The 8959-nt window shown below is 48.2% G+C and overlaps 1 protein-coding gene across 1 annotated transcript; it reads right to left on the bottom strand.

Moving 5' to 3' along the window:
* Positions 1-213: 213 nt before the first annotated feature.
* On the bottom strand, positions 214-8939 carry CSUI_007047 (amp deaminase; the record flags this gene model as incomplete). Its single annotated transcript, XM_068067197.1, has 11 exons — positions 7977-8939; positions 7326-7646; positions 6709-6906; positions 6012-6180; positions 4987-5182; positions 4079-4323; positions 3335-3518; positions 2743-2875; positions 1356-1552; positions 298-555; positions 214-223 (listed from the first exon to the last, which is right to left on the bottom strand). Exons 1-11 carry the CDS (start codon positions 8814-8816, stop codon positions 214-216), a joined length of 2751 nt encoding a protein of 916 aa, XP_067920827.1. The 5' UTR covers positions 8817-8939.
* Between the last annotated feature and the right edge of the window lie 20 nt (positions 8940-8959).

The following is an 8959-nucleotide window of genomic DNA, read 5'->3' as shown; positions in this document are numbered from 1 at the left end:
CAACGAGCATTCGCTATTGAGTAGAAGACAGGCAGTCGTTGCAACAGGTGGCGATGATCTCTCGGCCGCTAGATATACAAACTAATACAGAAAGATATCATGCCTGACGGCAACACAGAAAATATATTGGAGAGATGAGAGAAAAGTTTGCGCTTAGTTTTTTCATACAGTATATATGCACGTGTGAATCCCTCAGATAATTCTTTTTTTTCCTTACAAGTTGCTGAATAAAAAAGCGAGTGAAGAGGGGACGACAACTACTGACACACGAGCTAGATGTGTCCTATGTATATACACCTGATGCCACAGCCGAGCCAGGATGCCGGCGTTGCATCTGTGTATACCTCAGTATATAGCGGAACACGAGGATGCTTACCGATGTCCATGAAGAGGGCATTGTTGCTTAGTGGAGAAACAGCAAGACCGATTTGAGCAAGATAGAAGAGGAATTGTAAGACTGGGCATTTCTTCAGCATGATACCGTGATTGATTGCATCAGCCAGAAGAAACATCGTCGCCAGATGGCTGACACTTCCGGCTTCTCCGCAATGTGGCCTGAAGAGCAAATACACAGTAAACCTTCGAGATAGCATGCGGAATGATAGAGAACGAGGCGATCAGACGATCAGGGACTACTTCCACGAGAAGAAGTCCAGGCTGCTTGCAGGACTGGACAAAAAGAAAGAGGAAAAGATCGACCGCGACTACGAAGCGGGTTCCTTCCACCTGGGGTCCAAGACTACTCTCTGTAATGGACATCGAGTCCTAGTCCACCATACTATAGAATCACAGAGAATAAAATCCCCTTCTCGTCTCGTGTTCAAGTCGGTCTTCTCGACAACAAGCTTTCTCAACATCTTGCAACACGGACACATACACACAAAGCACGGCCATCACCACGACCGCCCTTCTCATTCCCATATGCAGTAAGGCATCCGTATGGGTGCTAGCTGTTCGTCCTTCTTGTCGTATTCTTTCTCACTCACTCTCATCCTCAGTATTAGCTCTCTACTGAAGCATATCTTCACATGTCTCCTTCTCCCACCGTGTGTATGTGTGGCTACACATCCTTGATGACGAGAAAGAATATCTTGTCGGCTAGTCCCTTCTCTTGGCTCGAACAGACGGTCGTTCACTTACCACTCTACGACACCATGTCACATGCACCCAACTGCCTACTGTAAAGTTCAAGAGAGACAGCTGGGTGCACATTCGAATACACACAAGTTTAGGTACCTATAGCGGGCAAGTGAAAAGACTGATAAGAATAACAAGAGAGTCCTATTACTAAGTAGAGACAGATCAGCGCACCGGTAACGCGAGGAAACCAGTAGTGAAAGCAATTCTTTCCTTACCTGAAAGCAAGAGGGCGCATGCCTCTTGCTGTGAGAAGATGATTGAGAGCGCGTATGTTTGCATACATGTAATAGCCCCAGTAGCTGTAGGGAGGATTATTCTCGCCTGTCCAGTCCTCTGGCCTAGGTAATTCTCCTCCTTCCATAGTATATTTCGAGGCATAGGATTCATCATCAACAGAATCCCATCCAACAATCTGAAGCACAAAGAACGTGTACATAGGCATACCTACGTTTTACAAAAAATGTAGAGAGAGCGGGAAACTCAAAAAGAGCAGCAACTTGTAAAGAGAGAGAAAGCCCGTGACAGAATGTTGTTAACTAAGGTAGTAGCAAGGTAGCTACATAGATACAAACATACAAGCCTATGTAAATTGCGCAACACACTCTTTTCGAAATAAAAAATCATGAAGCCTCTCCAGCTACACCCCGATGTCTGCATGTAAGGCGACACACAAGACGACACGTGGTACCACTTCTACCTATGGACAGGGAACCTAGAGATGGCGGTAAACCATCTTTACAGTACCGAAAAACCTTAGGTGAAGGTAGACGACGATCTATAGCTGCACTGCATCGTTCAAACGACGTTCACGTGGATCGCCACTTAGATGGATGGATTCCTTCCTCTCACCATCCTGTGTTCTCCTTAGAACAGAGTGGTACCCATCGTGATCTCGGTACGAGGAGAAATAGATGTCAGCGGCATAGACACTGTGAGGGAGAGTACGTGCACAGCAGATGTGTGAGGGACGCCGTGTCCCTCATATTACCAGGGTTGTGCTCGTACGTGGACGAGGTCGACGTATTGAAAGAAGTGTGGGATTGGACTTTATCGAAGGTACAGGTATCCGCGAGGTGTAATGACCACGTAAGGATACTAACACCTGCCCAGTGCTGGGCGAAAACTTGAATACACGTTTCCGCCACCGTTTGAGTAAGCATCCCCCCCTTCTTCATGTACCTGAGTAAAGACATACCTGAGTACTGACAGAAAATGAAGTGAGTTTTCTTATCCCATCTATTGACTGCGCATGAATCATCACGTGAAGGCCCAACCCCTACACATACGTTTTATTTAGTTCCTCTGATCCTTCCTCCCTAGAGAACAACTGAACACCTACAGACAACACCGTTCACTATACAACGTAGGAAAAAGAACTTCACATAAACACTCCTTCTTCAACTGAGCCGGGATCACCCCTAGGGAAAAACTGTTGAGAGAATCTACTGTCAAGCGACTGACCTTTCACGTTGCAACGCCGCGGAGGCGACGAGAGAGCACACTCATTCACCACAGTTGCCTCACATATGGTCGTTCGACAGAAAAGAAAATCAGGAAGTAAGGGGGGTGGCTGTGAACGGACGAGGACTTTCTGCTACTTACTATAGAAAGAAAGGTGAAGAGGTCAGGGTTTTCACTAGGGTTTCTGACAGCTTCGAAAAGGGGCTCGAAAACATTTGAAAGCAAATCTCCGAAGCTACTGATCATGCCTAGACGCTTGTACACGTGATACAACCTGGGACACAACATGGCAATACAACAGTCAGAAAACGTCGAGGAAGACGAGAGATATGCTGGTGCAGGACAATGTGCACGCAAGGTTACTGCTGCAAGAACTGAAGTCCATGTGAGGAAAAACATACATGCTGACCCTCATACACACACTTCATGCAAGGGGTGAACCGCGGTCACTCCAGCAACTTTCATGATGAATTCTAGCTATCCTCCGGTGCACAAGAAGTGTGACGATACGTACACATGCGGGCATATATATATATACATATCGAAACACTAGGGGGGGGTGATTACACACGTACATACTGATACACAACGTTTCATAATGCGCCAGAAAGAAAACGAGACAGCGAATTCGTGCTTAGGGTAGGACGCTTCGACAAAGATTGTAAATTTACTTAAAAACCTGCAGACAGAGTTCGCCCTATACAGATTTATTTGAAGACAGCGCTGGACTGACCTCGGGACCTGTATCATCCATCGAACCCGTGCAGAGAAGAGCTTGTTCTTCACAACCCATTTCGCGAGCTTTGCCCACTCATCTCTTGATCTTCCGTAGATAGATAATCGCCATTCAACATGCTGATATCGTCGCTCTTCCAAATCACTTATGACCTCTCGGGTTATCTCGGCGAGAAACCGACCTACAAGGAGAACGCAGAGAAAGGACTGACAATGCCATCCTCGTCATCGTCATTCACGTATCCTTCACTGGACAAATGCCTGCACTGACAGACACACGCGGACACATTTATTATTCGTGCTCTGATGTTCTTTACCACGTGATACTCCGTATAAACACATACAATTGCGGCCACACCCGAGACAAAGGTATACAGATGTTTGAAGTCTATAACTGACCAGTGTAAGCCGCTTACAGACCCGTCACCGTTCCTACGGTTACCAACAAGCATCTACCCTGAGAAGAGACATCATAAAGAGCTGAGTCACCATCATGGGCCGCCTAATCTGCAGACTGATGTGTTTCCATGAGAATAACCTACATAGATAGCCACGTTCATATTTACGTATGAGAGAAGGTGACGTAACGACAACGCGTCTGAACTGCCTCAGCAAAAATTCATGTTAAGATCAGTTGTACCTGGTATCATCCATCACAGATATACACCATGGTTTCACAGGTATACAACCCTGAGCCGTCCATGAAATAAAACTCCTACATATGTATATATATTTTGAATACCTTCAATGTAGTTGTCCGTTTTCAAGAAAACATCCCGGAGCGTTCTTTGACCGAAGGGATTGTATTTTTGATTGAAGAGATCGAAACGCTGAAAGCAGCTCCCGAGTGCATGTACATCTAGGTGATCGACGCTTGCGTCATGCGCACAAATGCCCACCTCGCTGTGGAACATATCCTTCAGTGTCTGTTCACGTCCATCTCGAGTCTTGGCTACATATGTATCTGCTTCTGTTCTATACTTCTTGCTGAAAGGAGATCAAGCAGTAGAAACAAAAAAAAATCCAGACCGGCAGATGTGCATTTGATGAGAATCAGTATTGATCTGGAGAGATAGTCTCTAAATGTGTCGCAAAGCCGACCTAACGTAGTGTTTCTCCTATCAAAGAGAGGTCGACCCGTCTCTCTCGAACATCATTTGCAGACAATCAAGAGAAAAGAAAGCTAGGGAGACTGCATTGCACCAAGCAGAATGTGAAGAAGATTACAACTACTTGCAACTCAAGACATGTTGATTCCATGTATTTTGTCTAAGAAATATGACGAATACAGCCAAGACAGCCCTGAACAAAAGATAGACTGAGCGATACCTATCTGCGTAGCCCTCCTTGTTCCTGTACACGACGAACACAAGCAAAGTTTGAGTGGAGTCCTGATCGAACCCCCAAGCAGACGTAGAGATGCTAAGAGTGAATCACACTGTCACTACATACACTGCAGGCAGCCGTTCTCTCCTGCGACCGGTGCATGAGCACTGCGGTAGACGGGGTGAGAAGAAGGACCTGTGCAAAAAACTATGGAGTACCGCAGCTGCTGCTTTGCCTGCACCGTTCGTGCGGACACAGGAGTAGACAGAAGAGACCGTGAAGTGTGGAGTGAAGAAAAGAGGGCAGGGAGGGAGACACGCTTACCGAATGAAACGCAGAAGGTGTTTTTGTTGCATGCATGCTGAGTGATGAATATGTGTATCCACTTTGCGAACATTATAAAAATCCCTATGAAAGTTGTACTTGGTCTCCGCCACTTCAGCAGGTGCATTAAACATGAGGTGTAGATTGAATTTGCCCTCCAGATACTTCAGTCTCTTGTAGCAGAAACTTTTGCACGCTGGACAAACCGCAAAAAGAAGAACAGTATCCCCCAGTGTACTCCTTCATCTGCGCATACACTCCACTGAAGATAAATCCAGCTCGTCACAAAGGAATATGGCGCCTGTGTGGAATAACCAGCCCAGCAAGGTCCCTAAAAAGCAAGGAAGAAGTATCCCTGGGATCGCCGTACATATCTAAACGTCTAAAAAAGATCCCCTGCTGTGTGCAAACATCCTGTGCTAGAGGCGGTTGCCCACAGTTCGAACAGTCGGCAGACTCTCAGAACCTCTGCTAGTGTTGACATATCTGCCAATAAGACTGAACGAAGGACACCCGATCTCCGAAACTCACAGCAGAACAATAAGTATGTCCGTCCGATGACCTCATTCACACACTGAGCGCTTCTCCATTTGCATGTATGCGCGGGTGCATATTACTGCATACCTTGGTCGGGCGAAAACATGTGAAGGTGAACAGAACCGACTCGGAAGAGGAATTGGCAGATGCTCCAAACAAACAATGATACACGGACGGCTGTGGATGTATGCCCTGTGGAGATATGCGTACCCGCGTATCCACAACAGTGTCAGATATGAAAGACAACACCGTGCTTAGCCGCACCACGTGTTGAGAAAAGAGCGAACTGGCGCACACAATCTGGCCTGGTTCTAAGCCAATCTTCCTCTCATTTCTGAGACCCTGAAAGTTCTGGCGTGTTTTCTTTTTCTTCCGGACAGAGAACCTGACCTAGTTTAAATGTACAACAGGCAAGCGGCTTCCACGCTATGAGGTGAGATGTCGCTACACTGAAGTAAAGGGAGCAAGGAGATGTGGTGTATACGAACCAGGATTCTGGACTGCAGTCATGATGTCTTTGAGTGCTCGAAGAAACTGAAGGACGTCAGGGATAGGATGGTCAGCCCAGAGAAGAGGAGGAGATGAGTCCTGCTCGTCGTGCATGCTTTCTCTTTTCCCGGTTGTTGAGGAGCCGTCAGTGTTAGGATCCCAGAAGACCTGACAATCGAACAAAGAAGAGATAATTAAACAACTGAGAAAAATGGACCGACCAAGAGAAACCACTGCTCCCCCAGCAGAAGCTGACGTATTCCATCTTTGTGCGCATTGCTGCATACACCAGGGCGCGGTAAGCAAGAGGTATGTATACATAGACCGGGTGACTGAAAACGCGGACAAATGTTGTCCACAAAAACATATCACGGGAAACTGAGAGAAAGCCAGCCACTTTCTTCATGTTACGGCCCCTTGATTGTGACCAGTGAAGTCTACCTTCACTTAGGAAAACCGTAACTAAAGTAGGCACGCAAACCCTAGACACCAACAAGAACTGAAGGCGCAAGTACAGCAATCCCTAGCGACGTCCTCTTTACATGCTACATTACGATACTACGGATAGAGAAACAAACAGCATCTCGGTTTCTGGCTAGAGCGCCAAGAAGAGAGCACGTATTGCAGCAGAAAAAGAGAAACTTAATCCCTGTTCCTCCCGTCGTTCCCGCACGCATGTGCGTGTATCGTCCTTACATTGTAGACACCATCGACCATGCGAAACTGCGCGTTGCAGGGTGGCAAGAGGGGAATTTTTGTAGGGTCATAAAGAGGCTCGTGACTCCGCCTCGTCGCTTTCTCTTGTTCCGTCAGCAGGACAACCGCGTGACTCCGCGGGGGTTCCGGAAAAGCAAAGCTCCACGACTGACGGAGTTGCAATGCATGCGCTAGAAGCTACGAAGAAAAAGACAAAAACAACGATCAACGAAGGCGCTGCGGTTCGTTTCATTCATGAAGACACCCACCGTTTTCGCATTCACCTCTACACGCATACTTAAGCAGGGGTTCACACGACCTAGGTACCACAGCAGGGTTTCCTTGAATCAACTCGAGACATACGCCGTCACGCCACGCCCCCGTGAAGTGCGAGTGAACAGACATTACTGACGACGAAAGAATGATACGATATGCACGAAACAATATGCAGGAACAGGCGCCTGCGGGACAGGGCAAACATCACAGACACTCAAAGAATGAAGCGTTGCTGCAGGTGTGCACACCATTGCAACTCCTCAGCAACACAGATGACCGAATACACCTTCAAACGTTGAAACGTGTATATGCACCCCCGAGTTTATCGCGGTTTTGCTCACCCTAACAGCCTCGACGCTTTCATCACATACACTGCTAGCTACAGCGAGATCTTTGCTGGGAACCATCCTGACATAGCCCAAGCCTCCTGCGAGCCCCTGCTGAGGCTGCTGTGCACCGGGAAGACACACAGCATTGGATCCAATGGACTGCGTAGGAGGAAGAGGAGGAGCGACTGACCGTCTTGTCGCAGATGCAGAAGAGAGGGGGCCGAGAGCAGGAGACACCGCTGCAGCCGCAGCACTGCCGGCCTTTGCTGGGACTGTTGGCAGTTTGTCAAGGTAGGTAACGGCTCCGGCATCTTTGAAGTTAAGACTAAGCAGCTGTCAACGAGACACATCCACACCGTTGCTCTTGATTTGACATTCCCCCATAGAGACGGTGCCACATAAAATATGCTGCACCTTCAAGTACGTATTCGTTTTGGGATCCAGATACCCGTCAGCTAACAAAGAACCGGAAACGACGGCGCAGATGTACGGCACGAAACGATTCAGTGTGGTGACAGTACGAGAACAAAGCGACTGTTCAAAGTAGACTTCAGCAATGCGAAAGAGCTAACTCGCACGTGCTTAGAGGTCCAAGGCTCCGCAACCGCAGGCCGGCACAAAGATGCTGAATGTTTAAGATTGCGGGGTACGGGCAGGTCTCACCTTCTTGAACATATAACTCCAGCCCATTTTCTCGTCATCGATCTTTCCTCCTTCATGTGTGGCGTCTACTGTACCATCCAGCAGCCCCGCGTCTGCTCGTCGTGGCACTCCAAGGCACTGACTCGTGCAAGATGCGGTGTGGGAAATGACATCATCGCCGCTAACAGCAGATTTGTTCCCGTGTCTGTCCACTTCTTTCCCTCCGACTGGGTGATGTAGCAAGCCCCTCGCAGTGGCAGACGATGATGAGGACGAAGAAGATGGGAGAACTGAATCGCTAGCGTACCGCACAGCTACAAGAGGCCCAACACCACCATTCCAGTCAGAATGGCCACCCCTCTCCTGTGATGGTACCTCCAGTGAAGGGCCTGTAGTAGCCGCATAGCGAGCGAAGGAGGAAGGCGGGACTGAAGGAACGTGTCTCTTCTCCATCTCTGGCGAGGAATCATTTTCTCGCAAGCCCTCACCTCTCTTACCAAAAGCCCCCGGAAGACCAGCTTGAGCTCCGTCCCTGGGTCTAAGAGTTTGCGCGTCAGGAGTAGGAGAGATACTGGAGTCAAACGATTTCATAGCATCAATACTCGAAGCCTGAGTTTCTTCATCTTCTTCCCGAGTGTTGATGCTTTGAGATCTTTCCACTCCAGTATCTCTCCTACTAAGAGACAGCGACAATTCTGAACCCGATTTCATCACAGTTGTCCTCCCTTCTCCGGCCGAAGAAAAAGGATTGTCCGTCCTTCTGTCAGTGACACCCTTGCCGCTTGAATCTAACTCTACCGCAGGTTTCCCATCGACAGCGGATTCATGGGGGGCGTTTTCTCCAGTCATTGTACTCGACATTTCGCCAGGGCGGGGAAACCTGCGGACACGGCCGGGAACAAAGGGGCGCAAAGACTGTGTCAGGGATAGGAAAAAAGAAGACACAGAGGAACCCACAAAACGATAACGCCGCAGCACCGAACAAATAGATAGATACACTGTCA

Source organism: Cystoisospora suis (genome assembly GCF_002600585.1).
Source record: "Cystoisospora suis strain Wien I chromosome Unknown contig_3637, whole genome shotgun sequence".
Taxonomy (NCBI): domain Eukaryota; phylum Apicomplexa; class Conoidasida; order Eucoccidiorida; family Sarcocystidae; genus Cystoisospora; species Cystoisospora suis.
This window is presented reverse-complemented; position numbering and strand designations above follow the sequence as displayed.